At 40.2% G+C, this 16,500-nt stretch overlaps 1 protein-coding gene across 1 annotated transcript; it reads left to right on the plus strand.

Annotated features, from left to right (window-relative positions):
- The first annotated feature begins 2,998 nt into the window (after positions 1-2,998).
- Positions 2,999-15,558, plus strand: LOC310931659 (ATP-dependent 6-phosphofructokinase, muscle type-like). The gene is made up of 22 exons (XM_083894882.1): positions 2,999-3,174; positions 4,538-4,611; positions 4,734-4,811; positions 6,417-6,606; positions 7,478-7,643; positions 7,742-7,786; positions 8,564-8,672; positions 8,781-8,876; positions 9,576-9,668; positions 10,154-10,279; positions 10,930-10,994; positions 11,147-11,210; positions 11,306-11,452; positions 11,547-11,617; positions 11,711-11,798; positions 11,884-12,036; positions 12,133-12,297; positions 13,337-13,398; positions 13,913-14,024; positions 14,111-14,210; positions 14,874-14,979; positions 15,087-15,558. Exons 1-22 carry the CDS (start codon positions 3,087-3,089, stop codon positions 15,220-15,222), a joined length of 2,334 nt encoding a protein of 777 aa, XP_083751008.1. The 5' UTR covers positions 2,999-3,086; the 3' UTR covers positions 15,223-15,558.
- The last annotated feature ends 942 nt before the right edge of the window (positions 15,559-16,500 follow it).

Consider the following 16,500-nt stretch of genomic DNA (forward strand, 5'->3'; position numbering starts at 1 on the left):
CAAACATAAACAGAGATAGTGTATATGCGTTCATATACACAGATACACAATGTTACTAATTTTAGTAATACAATTACTTTTGTTTTCCAGAGATTTGTTCCGATTAGCGTCGACGTCTCCTCTGGTCCGTCTTCTCCACTCAGCTCTCCACAGCAGGAGAAATGATTTGCACTACAAGTACAGTATTTCTTAGTACACAAATGTACACTAAGGATGTTTGTCCAACACTGTTATATGCTACTGGTATCGTTTTTCTTTTTCTTTTTCTTTTTTTTTTTTGAAACTCCAAATCCATTATATCATTTAAATGTATATTACTGTTTTCAAAAGATGTTTTCGAAAAGAAAAAAACACAAAGGTTATGTTTGTTAAATGAGAATCTTTAATTCTGCAGATGCTCATGTGTGTTAGCCCCAAAACTGAATATGGGGAAATGACATGTTGCAAAAGGTCAATGAAGAAAACAGACTTCGTCAGTGTTATAGCTGTAGTATACAGAGAGCTCACCATGTGTGTGTGATTTTGCTACACATTTTTTAAACAAACCTGCATTTTGTGTGGACTGAAAATGATCCAAGATGTATAGTGCTTATAATAAATGTGGATTTGTAACTTGTGAGGCATTTATGAATATTCTTTTTTGAAAGGGGCAACAAAAAAAAACAGTATTTATATAAATATTAAAAATAATGTTTAATTATTAGGCCGTCCTTGCGGTGGGTGAGACATTTTCACACGGTTCACCACAGAACATGGTGTTATACTGACGTCGGTGTCCATTCACCAATACGCGAGCACATATTTATTTTGCATTAGCATGCGACTACTTTGCGGCTAACTTGGCGAACCTGTTTCCAAAGGTAAGCTAGCGAGGCTACTATTAGCATTAGCGTAGGGCTAAAATAATATGAACACTGTGCAACCTCATTAGGCGCAACATGCATTTTTAAAATTCCGATTAGCATTAGCGTAGCTAGCTGTTGTGACTGTCAGCCACACCAGTCACGTTGTGCCTAATGAGGTTGCATTGCAAGTGTTTGTATTATGTTAGCCTTTACGTTCCTTATCATGCATTACCATAACTGAAAAATCTTCTTCAGCTCCCACGATAGGAATACACTTCCTACGTGCACTGCACTAGTTATTAATAATTAGTCTTTCCTGGTTTATTATATAGTATTTGTAATCATTTCTGATAAACTTGGATAAACTGGAAATGCCTAATTGTGATTTTTAAAAAATATCCAAGAAGAATAAAATACAGAATGATAAAGTATCAAAATATACAACATAAAATATACAGCATCCAGAAATAAAACAAGGCAGTATAATTCATGCAATGTAACAGATCATGAGCCAGGCCTGACCTCATCAATGATAGAAACACTTCAAAATCTTAAGGGAAGTCTTCCAAGAAGATTGGAAGCTCCATATTAAAGCACTGTGTATGCATTTGATTAAGTCATCACAGTCCCTGTTGATGAAATGGTCAGGCGTCCCAATACTTTTGTCCATATACTGTTCCCTCTGGTGTTACATGTGACATGTAAATGTGACACTGTATCCTGTTCAGATACTGTAGATGGGAGTATTTATATGACATACTTTAAAGTTCATGTGGAAAAGTCACCCTTCTGTGGGTCAGCATTTAGCATTAAGGTGGCAAAATGTCAAACAGTACAAAGCCAAAGAAAAGCACTAAGGCCCAACAATCCCATACATGTCTGTTTTGAAAATGTTTTTTTGTGTCTTATGTGTTGTGGAGTCTCATTTTACATCATTTTATTAACAGGATTAGCAATAATTGTGCAGAAGTCACAAAATTTACCATTTTTATTTTGTTCTTGGAGCCAAGAGAACTTTTGATGTATTTCCAAATTTCACCAAATCAATCAAATTTAAAAACAAAATGTAGTACTTTTTTGCTCGGGTGTGTTTATACAGTTGGTGAAAATGAAAAAAGAAATAATTTCATTAGATTCCCAATAGGTTGTGCTGAAAAAAAGGTGCTCTATATTGCACATTCTTATAGCCTCTGTATATACGTTTTAAAGGGGACATATTATACCCTATTTCTCCACGTTAACCTAGTTCCCTGGTGTCCTATTGAACATGTCTGTGACATGCTTTGGTCAAAAGTACCATAAGGATGAAGCACCACAGCAGTTCAATCACCCTGACAAAACAGCCCGGTTCAGAACGCTCTGTTTAGTATTATCTATTTAGGGCCACCTTAAAGGTCCACAGAGGCTACTGGGAGCTAACAGCAGTTAGCATTTGGAGTGATCATTTGCAGGCTCTAGCAGGAACATTGCTGTCATATTGCTGGCAGATAAATCCTCTGAGGCTGGAAGTTTGTGTAGAACTCTCTGCTGCACTGTGCCAAGAATAGGACTTTTTCGCGGACTTCACAGACTTCCGGTTTTCGGATACCGTTGCCCTCGCCAGCATGCTCATGTGTTTTACAGACAAAGCGAAGCTCCACGAGACAACAATTCCAGGACTTTAGCGCATTGTGACGTCCCAATGAGTGCGGATCAACATCGCGTGTTTTATCTCCTGTACTTAGACTGAGGAGGACCACAAAAACATGAGTCTTTTTCACACTTTGTCGGCTGATAGGACCTCCAGAGTCTCAAATATAAGGATTTAAATGATTAAAAAGTTGATTTTGCATAATATGTCCCCTTTAACATAGTAATGGAAGAAAAGCAGCCTAAATGATTTGTTCTAAGAAAAAATAAAGTCACACCACCATCAACCACATCTGCACCAAAATCTTTATTTATCTCCCCCCTTTCTGTCTGGTCGCATTCGAGTGATGTGCATTGTGTTCTCCTGTCTCTAACCGTCCACTGCAGGTGGTTGCAGGACCTGATGTATATTTAGAGTGTTTAGAGTGGCGGCGTGTGTCAGTGGGAGGGGGCTCGGGTCCGGGATTAAGAGCAGTTGTCTATAAAGCCTGTGCCTTCACGCATGCTTCCTCCGAGAAGTTCAGAGTAAAAGAAGAGCAGCCACACTCTTCCTTCTCCCTTTCTTTCCCCCCATTTTTTTTTGCTGCCTTGTGCACCTGGTCCTCTCTCAGCATGTCCAAGAATCAGCCAACCGCTGACCCCACAAAGATGGGGATCGGCAGGGCCATCGCCGTGCTGACGTCAGGAGGAGACGCCCAAGGTAAGAAGAGGTTCCTCTATTTTGACCACTGCGGAAGTTTTCATCCGATTAAAGACAAAGTGAGAGTCGGGTTTGTGTGACGGTGTCTTCTGTGTCTCAGAGTCTCTACCAGCTGGAGCAGCTTTTGTGTCAGCGCTCTGGCTGCATGGATGAATGAGTAACTTCACTTTTATTTGGACAAATTAATAAAAGCATCAGAAAAAAATACAAGGAAAGATGATGTAACTAAAACTGAAAAACACTCCACTGTGTATTAATATTATTTTAAAAAAAATGACATCATGACACATTTTCCATCATGTCAGAGCATTACAGTTGAAGGCCGGCTGACAGCGGACGATCTGAATCACGAGCTGATCACCCACAGCTTCGCGTAACACAAAACAACCACTGTCTCTGTACGGAGATTAGGATGACAAACAATACAAATGAAGTTTTAACCAAAATCTTTCACTTAAACTAAGAAATGAAAGCTCTATACTTAGCTCTATACCACCACTGTGTTCACTGATTTCATATCATTGGGGCTAATTTTAGTGGCTGTGACCTTTTTCTGGTATGGATCAGAGAAACGCCCCCCAATCCACAGCTGCTGTCTGGTGAAACAAGAGCTGCGAAAGCTGCCAGCACAACACAACACAAACACACACTGTGGCCTTTAGTGTACTGGACATCCAAGGGCAAGATGGTGCACAAGACGTGCAGTCTGATAACCTCAGCTCCAGTGTGGCCTCGTGGGTATTTTTGTCTCATCTGTTGCTAATGTACGGATCATGTCACTTAAAGGTTAACTCTCTCCTGACAGGAAGTCTAAGTAATACTCATCATCAAGGCCTAAACCTTATCATGACCGTGAAGTGTATGTAAAAATGGACGTAGATTTCACTGGCACTTCTTCTTTTTATCAGTCGCACAGGTGTCCACTCAAATGTGCTGTGCTTTATCTTTATCTATTTTCAAATGGGATCATATAATTTATAAAGTTGGCATAAATGCTCTATTGACGAAAACCTCCAAACTACAGATTAAGACCATTAACACCTCAGGAAAATGGCAGACTTCACCCCATTAACGCAACAAGCCTCTGGCGCCCTCTGCTGGTCATAGTGGCAAGTGCAAGTGTGGAAACACGGACAAACAAACAATCACACTAACAGACAGAGTCGCCAAAAACAATACTTCACTCCCACTCAGTGGGGTGAAGTAATCAACAGAGTGAAAGGCAGACAAATAGACTATATAGAGTCGCCCCCTGGTGGCTAATTGCTCCTTCCTCCCTCCTTCCTGGCCTTCACATTTTAAACCAATGAAATGTATTGGTTTTATACAAAGTCTATGATCCTGACTTTTGTGTGTGTCTCAGGTATGAACGCTGCAGTGAGAGCTACAGTCAGAGTTGGTCTTTACACCGGAGCGAAGGTCTACTTTGTTCATGAGGTACAGCTGCACACTGAGGACACTGAGGACACTCTGATGTGTCATAATGCTGCAAAAATAAGACATTCTGGGACGACCTGATAATCAACCGCTGTGTGTGTGTGTGTTCTTGTATGCTGCAGGGCTACCAGGGCCTCGTGGACGGAGGGGAACACATTCAGCCGGCCACATGGGAGAGCGTGTCTATGATGCTTCAGCTGGTGAGCGAACCAACACAGAGCCACACACAGCACAACCTGATCACACAAGCCACATATGTGCAAGATACAAGAGGTTTTACGTCAGCCTCTGTCTATACAAAACATAATTACCATCCATTCATCTTCTATATCATCCTGCACATGAGGGTTGCAGGGAGTGCTGATGCCAATCCCAGCTGACATAGGCAACTGACAATTATGTTTTGCATGAATCATCAAATTAAAATGTTAAAGTGCAGGAGTATAGAAAAGAAATAGTTTAGAAACCAGGTTTTAAAAAGTGAGTGAAGCAAATATGTCTGCCTCAGTGGGTGTCAAGTTACCACATTACACATTACGTTCTTTGTAATCACTGATAGTGATGGGGATCGGTATCTTATCGGTATCGTATTGGTATCGGTCCGATGCTGCTCAAAATCACTGGATCAGACAAATACAAATCTTGAATCTGATACTATCCAAAAGTCAAAAAGTTGCATTGCATGCTTCACTATGCACAGGCTGTAAAAATGTTAATAAAAATCAGCAAAAGCATTTTAGCACCACTGCTGTCTTGTCCAATAAATGCAAAGAAGCCCAAAAAAATGTCTTAAAAACAGCCACTGTTTATAATGCTGTGACAAACTAACTTCATTTCCCTTCCAACGTTTAGGCAAAATCACCCTTTGACCTTTAAAGTAATACATCCACTTCCTTCAACATGTGATTGAGTGAGATGAGTGATGAGTGTGATGATATATAACGCCACCCCCTGACCCCGTCCTTGACCGCGGAAACAGTCAAGCTTGTGATTCAAGTTTCGTCCAATCGGCTGCGTTGACTAAATAAAAGTGGCCTGGCAGCGACTGGAGCTGAGATCCATGGAGTGTGTGAAGATGAGCAAAGGATTTATGGTTATTGTATATACCCTGAAAGCCTTTTATTCAGATGGACCCAAACAGACAAACCTCAACATGACGTCAGCAGTGGAACCTTAGACTTAGACTTGATTTTATTGATCCCTTGGGATGACTCCCTCAGAGAAGTTCGATTTCCAGCAGTACACAGTGGTTAGGACATAGATCAGCAATATATAAAAGAAAAGAAGATGAACAGTAAACTCTTAGACAAAATATATACAAATGTAGATAGAACAAAATAAGATAAATATATTGGATGAAATAAGATTAAAATAAGACAAACGCATACGTACTGAACATTTGACTTGCGCAGTGGTGATCCTAGACTCTGGGGGCCCCCAGGCAGAGAGGCTGATTGGGGCCCCTTCACCATCCCTCCCCACCCTCATCACCTGTACACCCTAAGCCTTTTTGATGAACCAATAACTTGAATAATAATAAAATATTCTCTTCAGCACGCACACACACACACACACACACACACACACACACACACACACACACACACACACACACACACACACACACACACACACACACACACACACACACACACACACACATAAAAAACAGTGGTAGGGTGGGTCTTAACCCCTCTGTTACCCTCCTGCCATACTTCTCATTAACTCTGTATTTTAGCAAAATCACAGCCAGATATTCTTCACGTATCAGTAACGATTCGCTCCCTCCTGTCGTCACGTCACAGGGAGGCACTGTTATTGGCAGTGCCCGCTGTAAAGACTTCAGAGCCAGAGAAGGTCGTATGAAGGCAGCCCACAACCTGGTGAGGCTGGGCATCACCAACCTGTGTGTGATCGGAGGCGACGGCAGCCTGACCGGAGCCAACCAGTTCAGGACTGAGTGGAGTGGACTGCTGGCCGACCTGGCCCGAGCTGGTAAAGACGCACAAACACAGTGGCTGTACTGTGTTACTATACCACTAATGAGCAATGACTTGTTATTGTGATTATAATGACATGGGTAAGCTAAATTGACTGTCCTAATTTTTTAATTATTACTATGGTTTTAATTCATTCACACCCTTGTTTTGATGCCACGACATTCCAGTAAAACCTGTCCTTGATTAGTAACAGACAACATCCACCCTTTATAGACCCATAACAGTCATTAATTTGTTTGCCCTGTCGAAAAAAACAGGAAGTTGCCTTCCTGTTTTGTTTTCTGAGTGAGAAGCTGCAGAAATATTATAAACCCGGCTACACTGTGCGAAATACAGGGGGATTAACACTCAAGACTCCCTGAAAGCCTCAAAAGCAAAATTTGAGGGGGCTCAAAACATGTAACAGTGTAATTGGAAAGCATGTTTTTTTCCTAAAGATTTTTGTAATTTCAGTTTTACATATATGATCTACATACACAATACACTTTGCATTCTTTCTTATCCTTTTTAACCAGACAGAATTTCAATTATTTTATTTCTAATTGTGTATTAGGTGCATGATGTAATAAACCTAAAGAAACTGGCCGTAAAATCCTCCTAATATGTCACAGAGACTCAGGAATAATGTTCATATTACAAACTGAACTCACCAACAACAACAGTACAGCCAAAATATTTGCATTAAGAATAATATTTTGCAGACTGCAAATCAGGTTTATGTTTTGAAATCATGTTTTGGCATGTGGCGCCACCTACCGCCGTCTACCAATCATTGCAGTCAGTAGAGTCTCAGCTGACTGCATTATTATAACAATAAGTATAACACTGGATTTAATTACTACCTCTGAACACACAATTCTCTGTAGGTAAGATCACAGCAGAAGACGCCAAGAAATCCTCCCACCTGAACATCGTCGGCATGGTCGGCTCCATCGACAATGACTTCTGTGGCACTGACATGACCATCGGCACCGACTCGGCCCTGCACCGCATCATCGAGGTGGTGGACTCCATCACCACGACAGCACAGAGGTCATGCTTCAAGATTTTACTCATTTCAGGTGCGCGGTGTGAGTCGTGTAAAGAGCTTCATTCTTATTTAAAAATATGATGTCGCATCAAATCCACAGCCATCAGAGGACGTTCATCATGGAGGTGATGGGCAGACACTGTGGGTCAGTACTTTTTTATGTGTTTGCAGAATTTGTGTTTATATATTTGCCTGGGTGTTGTATAGTAATAATAATCACACTTCAGTCTAAAATAGAATATAACATTTATTCAATTTAGTCTTAGTGCATGATTGCGTGATCATCTACTGTGTTAATGTCATTTTGTCACATATTTTCCTCTGTGTTTGCTGTTATCATACTGTCATATTTATATTTAACAACAAATGTTAATTCAATACTAACCAAGGTTATTATAGTTTTTTTCAGTTTAGTTTTAGTTAATTCAACTAATGATTTAGTAGTTTTAGTTTAGTCAATTCCTTAAAATAGCAACTAGTTTCAGTTTAGTTTTTATTTAGTCTTAGTTTTTCAGGTATGAAGACTTGCAGACGCTGAAAAGGATGAAAGAATGTGTGACAGCAAATATGGATTATCAAATCCTTTAATTTCTTTAACCTTTGCAGGTAAATCAAACGTAAAACTTCAACTTTTTTTAAATTGTCCTTTTTAATTTGATGTTTATTTTTAAACTGCTAGTTTTAGTTTTATACTTAGTTTTCAATGACATGAATGAAGTTACACTTACTGTCTCCGTGATAGTAAACATAATGCATGTACATTTATTTTGAGGAAGGGATTTAAAGTACAGCAAATAAAGCAAGTAAGATAATTATACAGTTTTTTAAAAATTGTGTACAAATAAAGGCTTCCACATTTAAGGATAATGACTGTAAGTCTGAATAATGTAGAGAAATAGCTGGTACTCTGGTTGATCTGCAGGTACCTGGCTCTGGTGACGGCTTTGGCCTGTGGCGCTGACTGGGTGTTCATTCCAGAGATGCCGCCAGATGAAGACTGGGAGAACCATTTGTGCAGGAGGCTGACAAATGTATGTGTGTGTGTGTGTGTGTGTGTGTGTGTCGGCAGAGGAAGATACCTGCCATCATCCAGTTCCAACTCACAGTCGTTTATTTCTTCATTTGTTTTTGGTTTGTAGCAAAGATCCAGAGGATCTCGTCTGAATGTCATCATTGTGGCTGAGGGTGCGATGTCCAGAGATGGCAAACCGATTACAGCGGACCAAATCAAAAAGGCAAGTCCTTCCTCATGATGTTAGTGAGAAATAACTCTATGTATACACTACCGTTGAAAAGTTTGGGGTCACTTAGAAATGTCCTTATTATATAAGGAAAAGCACTTTTTTTTTTTTCAATGAATATAACATTAAATTAATCAGAAAATACACTCCATACATTGTTAATGTGGTAAACGACTATTCTAGCTGCAAACATCTGGTTGGTGTTAATGGAATATGTACATAGGTGTATAGAGGCCCATTTCCAGCAACCATCTCTCCAGTGTTCTAATGGTACATTGTGTTTGCTAATCACGTTAGAAGACTGTTGATGATTAGAAAACCCTTGAAAACCCTTGTGCAATGATGTTAGCACAGCAGGAGACAGTTTTGCTGGTTCTTTGACGAAAAGGGCAAAATTATTATTTGGAATAAAAATCATTATTTCTAATCTTGTCAATGTCTTGACTATATTTTATATTCATTTTTGCAACTCTTTTGATGAATAAAAGTGTTACTTGTATAGGTGACCCCAAACTTTTGAACGGCAGTGTAACTCAAAACATGATCTCATTGCTAAATCTGGTAGAAAGCATCTCTCTTTCTGAGATTTATATATTTTCTGAACTGTCCATGACACAAGTGCATTTTATAAACAACAAAATTTGGACAGATAATAATATGACACACTAACAGATTTATTCATTTTTCTTTTAGCTGGTGACTGACAGGCTCGGCTTTGACACTCGCACCACTACCCTTGGTCACGTACAGAGAGGAGGCACGCCCTCTGCCTTTGACAGAATCCTGGTGAGATTCTCAAGCACGACTGAACGAGCATGCAATAACACTGTTAAATACTGCAACGGTGATAGGACTTGAAATAAATCTAATTTTGCTTTTGATTTCCTGTTAACATAGACCCAGACAGTGAGTAGCCTCTGCAGACAGAAAGAAAAAAGGAAATGTATTATTTCCATTCCAACAACGTGGCTTTATTAAAACACACAGTATATCTCAATGCAATTGTCTGCTCTCCGTTTACAGTAGTTATAAGTATGCATGTGTTGCAGTATGAGGGTGAGCGTAAAGCACATGAGTCTGCCATATTAGAGGAAAATTATCCAAAAAAAAACAACTTCCTTTATAGTATTTTCTTGGTCAAACAAAACCAGCACGAGGAAATAATCCACATATATCGCAGTTCAAGCAGTCTTTGTGATATGTGTGTATTGTGCATGTTGTACATTTTTGATGAATTGTATCTCAGTGAAACATCACTATGTGCTGTCCAGGGCAGCAGGATGGGTGTGGAGGCAGTGATGGCGCTGCTGGAGGCCACACCTGACACTCCCGCCTGTGTGGTCAGCCTGTCAGGGAACCAGGCCGTCAGGCTGCCGCTCATGGAGTGTGTCCAAGTGGTACGTCAAAATGCTTTCACACTAACACACACGCCAGTCAGAGGTGGAAAGTAACGAAATACATTTACTCAAGTTACTGTATTGAATACTATTTTTGTGTATTTTGTATTTTTTAAGTACAATTTAAAATCAGGATTTTGTCTTTTACTTGAGTACATATTGACTCAAGTATTGTACTTGGTTACTTTATAAATCCTATCCGTTACTGAGTAAAAATAAAAATTCAGCACAATGAAGACCTACGGGGGGGAAATATACACCAGAACCAGACGAATGATGATGTGATTAGCACCAGCACTGGCGCGTGAACATAGAGTGAGTGATAAAAGTGACGTAATATTCTGTGTCGCGCCGGACGCGTGAGCTCTAAAATAGTTTGGGATGTCTGAGCCCATGTCATATTTCTACACCCTACGCAAAGAAAACAAGTAACATTTCAAATGAACTACTTTTTACTTCTACTTGAGTACATTTTCATATGACTACTTTTACTTCTACTTGAGTAATATTTCATCAAAGTATTGGTACTTTTACTTGAGTAGAATATTTTAGTACTTTCTCCACCTCTGCCGCCAGTATCTCTTCACGCACTCTCGTATGTTGCTCCACAAATCTCCCTCTCACTGTCCGTCTGTCTTTTTCCTTCACAGACCAAAGATGTGACTGCTGCCATGGCTGAGGGCAGATTTGAGGATGCGATCAAGCTCAGGGGCAAGTGAGTGTCTTCCTCTTAATTCCCATAGTAATGTGTGACTGCGCTGAACAATTAAACTGTTGGTTTTTCAGTGAATAACTGATGGAGTGTAGAGAAAAAAGGGTTTGTTGTAGTTTTGCAGGCGACTCAGTTGCTTTATTTATGATTCGCAGGAGTTTTGAAAACAACTGGAACACATACAAGCTGTTGGGTCACATCAATCCCCCAGATGTTAAGGTGAATGTCCACCCATTTCCTTTCCAACAAGACAGTGCTGTTTCAAGAGAGAAGTTCCAGATTTACACCTTCTCCAATGATAATCTCACTGCCAGAGTAACATCAACGTGGCCATCATGAACATCGGAGCTCCCTGTGCTGGTATGAACGCTGCAGTCCGTGCAGCCGTCAGAATGGGCCTCATCCAGGGTCACAGCATGCTGGCTGTCCACGACGGCTTTGACGGTCTGGCACAGGGACAGGTAACCAGAGGTTTAACATTTGATGACATTTTTTGTAGGACCTACCGACCACCTGCCTATCATTAATTTGTTCATTTATTTCCTATCACTGCAGATTGAGCCCATCGCCTGGACAACAGTTAGTGGTTGGACTGGAAAGGGGGGCTCCGAGCTGGGCACCAAAAGGTGAAAAAAAAGGATCTTGTCATTGTTGTGCATGAGCTTTGTTGTAAAGAGAATTGTTGATTGTCAGGAGACTGTGTCATGTGTCTCTGTTAGATCTCTGCCAGGTAAAATGTTGGAGGAAATCAGCCTGAACATCGCCAAGTTCAACATCCACGCTTTGGTGATCATCGGTGGATTTGAGGTAAAAAAATAAAAATCATATGAATTCAGCGGTCATGCGAAAGCTCGACAGCACAAATTCATTGTCGTCTCCTCCTCCACTGCAGGCTTATGTTGGAGGCCTGGAGCTGGTTCAGGCCAGAGAGAAATACGAGGAGATGTGCATTCCTATGGTGGTCATCCCTGCCACTGTCTCCAACAACGTCCCTGGCTCTGACTTCAGCATCGGCGCTGACACTGCCCTCAATACCATCACCACAGTCAGTGCCACATCAGCAGAAACATACGTGCAGTATACGAAAGACAAACAAAAACAGGTCTGGAGCTAAACGTATTTGTGGTGCCTTCTTTTGCAGACGTGTGACAGGATCAAACAGTCTGCTGCAGGGACCAAGCGCCGTGTGTTCATCGTTGAGACTATGGGTGGATACTGCGGATACTTAGCTACTATGGCTGGTCTGGCTGCTGGGGCCGACGCTGCCTATATCTTTGAGGAAAAGTTCAGCATTAAAGACCTGGAGGTGAGCTATAGTCATGAAAGAACAGTACCTCTTTGTCTAGTTTCTGATTTTTCAATACTCCATTTTAACCACCCAGAGGATCTAAATGACAGAACATGACCTGCAGGACTGATGCTATGTTGGTGCCAGATCTTTTTCTAGAACAGCCCAGGGTCAAATGCAACATACTGTATTTATTGGGCCCTTATGTGCATCCTTACAATTAGTCCACCTATTCAGCCTCCTTCTTCCCCTCTCTCCAGAGCTGGATGCTTTTAGCTGTCCTTAGGTTGACCTCAGGGAGTTACCCTCTAAATTAAAAAAAATAGTCACTGAGGCATAGATAAGTTAGGCTTTATAGCAAAAATCCCCAAACTGGTTACAACTGACTGAGTCCTTAACTGATAAGCAAACAGTTACCTCAACCATTCAAGGTCGAGGGCCGCTTCACCTTAAAAACAACAACAAATTAACTTAGGAGAAAAATTCACTAAGTTGCTTCAAAGAAAACTAATGGCTGTAAAAAAGATCTTAACTTAAAACCTCCTCTCTGTCTGTCTCACTTATTTTATTTTTAATTTTTTTTTATCCTGGAGTTGACACAGTCTTTAACACAGAACAGTCCATTGTTGACATAGCTACTGGTTCTCTCCTGGAGTGTCCTTGACTCTTCGTGGCTGCTCCTCATTGGCTGAGCAGTGTATGGGGTGGATAAGCCGGCCTGTTGAAACCTTCCTCCTGTGTAGGGATGAAATGGAGGAGTGACAGCTGCTACATGAGCCATTTAAACCCCACCTGGCAGAAGTGACCCATGCATAGAGGCCTTGACCCCCATGAAGCTGCTGCTTGACCATCCCTGGTTGAAAATAAACTCCACTATTAATGGGTTGAGACTGAGATTATGTATGCGTTTACATTAGCTCGGGTCTAAAACATTGGTCAGCAGTATGTCTTTCATAGTTTGCCATTTAAGTCACACAAGGTTTTTGTTTTAAAAGCTTCTGTGCGTTGAGTAGTTGTGTGTTTTGTGAGCGTGTGATCTGTGATTTCGGCTTTACAGGTGAACGTAGTGCATCTACTGGAGAAGATGAAGACGACCGTGAAGAGGGGTTTGATTCTCAGGTGAGTTTCGTTCACTCGTGATCCAGACACGTGTCGCTGATATGAACTGGGAGATATGAGCCTAAACCATTGGATCGGACATAGGGAAAAGTTCAAAAATAGCCTAAATACGAGGTAAATGCTGAACAAAACACAGGCAACATGGTGTAAAAAAGATGTCTGCCACCACTAACCAGTACATGAGGAAGGGCTGCAAATGTTTGCCATACAGTTGGATAAAAGTTAGTTATAAATGTTTTTTAAACAGCCAAGTTGTTTAAAAGACGTAAAAGAATATCAGAATCAGAATCAGAATACTATATTAATCCCTGGGGGGAAATATAGTGGACTGATATCGGTGTCGGTGGGAAATTAAGGTGATCTAATGACATATTCAGACCAGAACACCGGATTACAACGTACACACCATCAGTTTTATCAGTAATACTTTTTTTTATATATGCAATGATGAGTCAAAATGTCTGTTGTGTAGTTTAACTGTATAATAATCTGCCGCTGTTTATTTCTTCAACAGGAATGAGAAGAGTAATTTCAACTACACCACTGACTTTATCTTCAACTTGTACTCAGAGGAGGGCAAAGGCGTCTTTGACTGCCGAAAGAATGTTCTCGGACACATGCAGCAGGTCTGTCCGTGGGATAAAGCGGAGAAGCCGCTCTGAAATGACTGTAGCAACTGCTGATAAACGTGTATGACCTCTGTTGTCTACAGGGAGGCACTCCAACACCCTTTGACAGGAACTTTGGCACAAAAATGGGCGTAAAATCTATTGTGTGGCTGACAGAAAAACTCAAGGAGTGCCATAGGCACGGTATGTTGACAAAGAATTGAATCCTCCTGCTGCACAGTTTGATGATATACTGTATAACTGTATGTGCTGGTAGCAGTGCAATACGTTTATTTGTGTATAATTCTGTGATACTCGTTGATACTTTCATTTCGTGCTATAAACATCAGTTTTTATAAACAAGTGGTAACACTTTAGATTAGGGATCACATATTCACCATTAACTCGGTGCTTACTAACATGCATATAAGCAGCATATTAGCCCTTTATTAGTAAATATTAAGCACGTATTAACACCTTGTGGAGGAAAAATCTTAATTCATGTTATAATAGAATAATAGAGGTAGAATATGTAGAATAAGTTGTTAATACGTGCTTAATGATCACTAATAAAGGGCTAGTATGCTACTCATATATGTTAGAAAGCACCTAGTTAATCTAAAGTGTTACCAAACAAGTTGCTATGCTTTGACTTTATCAGAAACAATACTTAATAATATGATAATGGACTATATTCATGAATATCAAACACTTTTTCAAAAAAAATTTACACTACACATTAATACATTACATAAAAGTCTGAATACTTGTTGTACCATAGACAACAGGAATTATCGACACACTGTGGTTGTAGTGGAGCTTTACGTGGCATGTTGACGGAACTGTTTTACTCCATGCACTGCCCAGGTCGTATCTTTGCAAACACGCCAGATTCTGCCTGTGTACTGGGCATGAGGAAGAGGGCTCTCACCTTCCAGCCGCTCGCCGAACTGAAGGAGGACACAGATTTTGAGTAAGATGCACATTTCAAATGCTTTAACTACACGTCGCAAGTGTAGCGTAGAGAAAGGTTGAGACTGACTGACTGACCTGCCCATGTATATATACTGTGTGCTGCAGGCACCGCCTCCCAAAGACACAGTGGTGGCTGAAGATAAGGCCCATCATGAAGATCCTGGCTAAGTACGACATCAAACTGGACACATCTGAAACTGCAGATATGGAGCATGTGATCAAGAAGCGGATTGGGAAGTAGACTCAGTCTGTTCTCAATCAGACAAAACAAAAGTATCTACCTATCCATATACTGCACCTTAGCAAAATATCTGCTGTCTTACTCTGCCACATCCTGCTTGTTGAGCGTTCTCATTGAATTTCCTGCTATGTGGCACTTGCAGCTCACAGTGAATCAGTCTAAGGAAAAATACATTTCGAATAGATTGCATTGTTGGTGGCTTATGGTATATGCATAGACAATAATGAATGTATATATAAAGCACACGAAGGATCTTATGAGCATGAAACATCAACATGTGTGCATTACCCCTGTTACACTGATTTAACTACTCCAAAATAAAAGGTGTTAAATGTGCAGCTATGATTTCTGGACATTTGACTTTCCGATGGGCAAGAAAACCTCCATCCATTCACCCTCAGTCTGTTTCTGATGATTACCTGTGCATGGAGATAACTGTAGCTATATAACTAGGACACATGGAGACAGACTCAGCGTAGTGTATATGAAATCCTTGTTGTGATCTACATTAATATATTATTATATTATATTATTATATATATTATTATTAAATCCTTTATTCTCGACGTGTCGACTTTAATCTCAACAGATTTTAAAGTCGACAAAGACATTCAACTTTATTCTCGACATTTCTCGAGTTTTAAACAACATCGACTTTAATCTCGGCAAAAATATTATCTCCTTCATGTGTGGTTCTAATACTCCATTGTAACACCATTTACAAACAGAATTTTTTTTTATAAAGGGGAATATTAAACAACAAAACAATTATTTTACTTCTGTGATCATCCAATTACATATAATCAGTTGCCATTTGAATATTATGAGAGGTGTCTGAACAACCGTTTTAAATGGATTAAGATTTTTTTGTGTCTTATCATCTGATCTTGATTGCATCTCAAGTGGGACAAAGAGTGATTTCATCTCACCTTTTCCTTTCTCTTGATGCTGCACAAGATGCCACAGAGAATTCATTCAACTTTGCTGGTGATTCCTGACCACCACATGTGATCATTACAAAGGATGAAAAGAACTTACAAACTTAGTATGATGTAAGTACATATATTTATCCTGGAGCTAGACAACAAGCTCAAACACCAGCCGAGAGTCACAGCAAACTAAACTACAAGAACAAGGAGTCGCCACAGAGACGGTTTGTCCCTCCAACACCTTGATCTAGCCATCATGGAGTCATTCTGACACGTATATGAAAACACAGAAAAAAATTGAATCTATAAAAGATAAAAGACTGGCAATTGTTCTTGGACAACCTACCTG

The sequence above is a fragment of the Microchirus variegatus genome, assembly GCF_963457635.1.
Source record: "Microchirus variegatus genome assembly, chromosome: 9".
NCBI classification, from domain to species: domain Eukaryota; kingdom Metazoa; phylum Chordata; class Actinopteri; order Pleuronectiformes; family Soleidae; genus Microchirus; species Microchirus variegatus.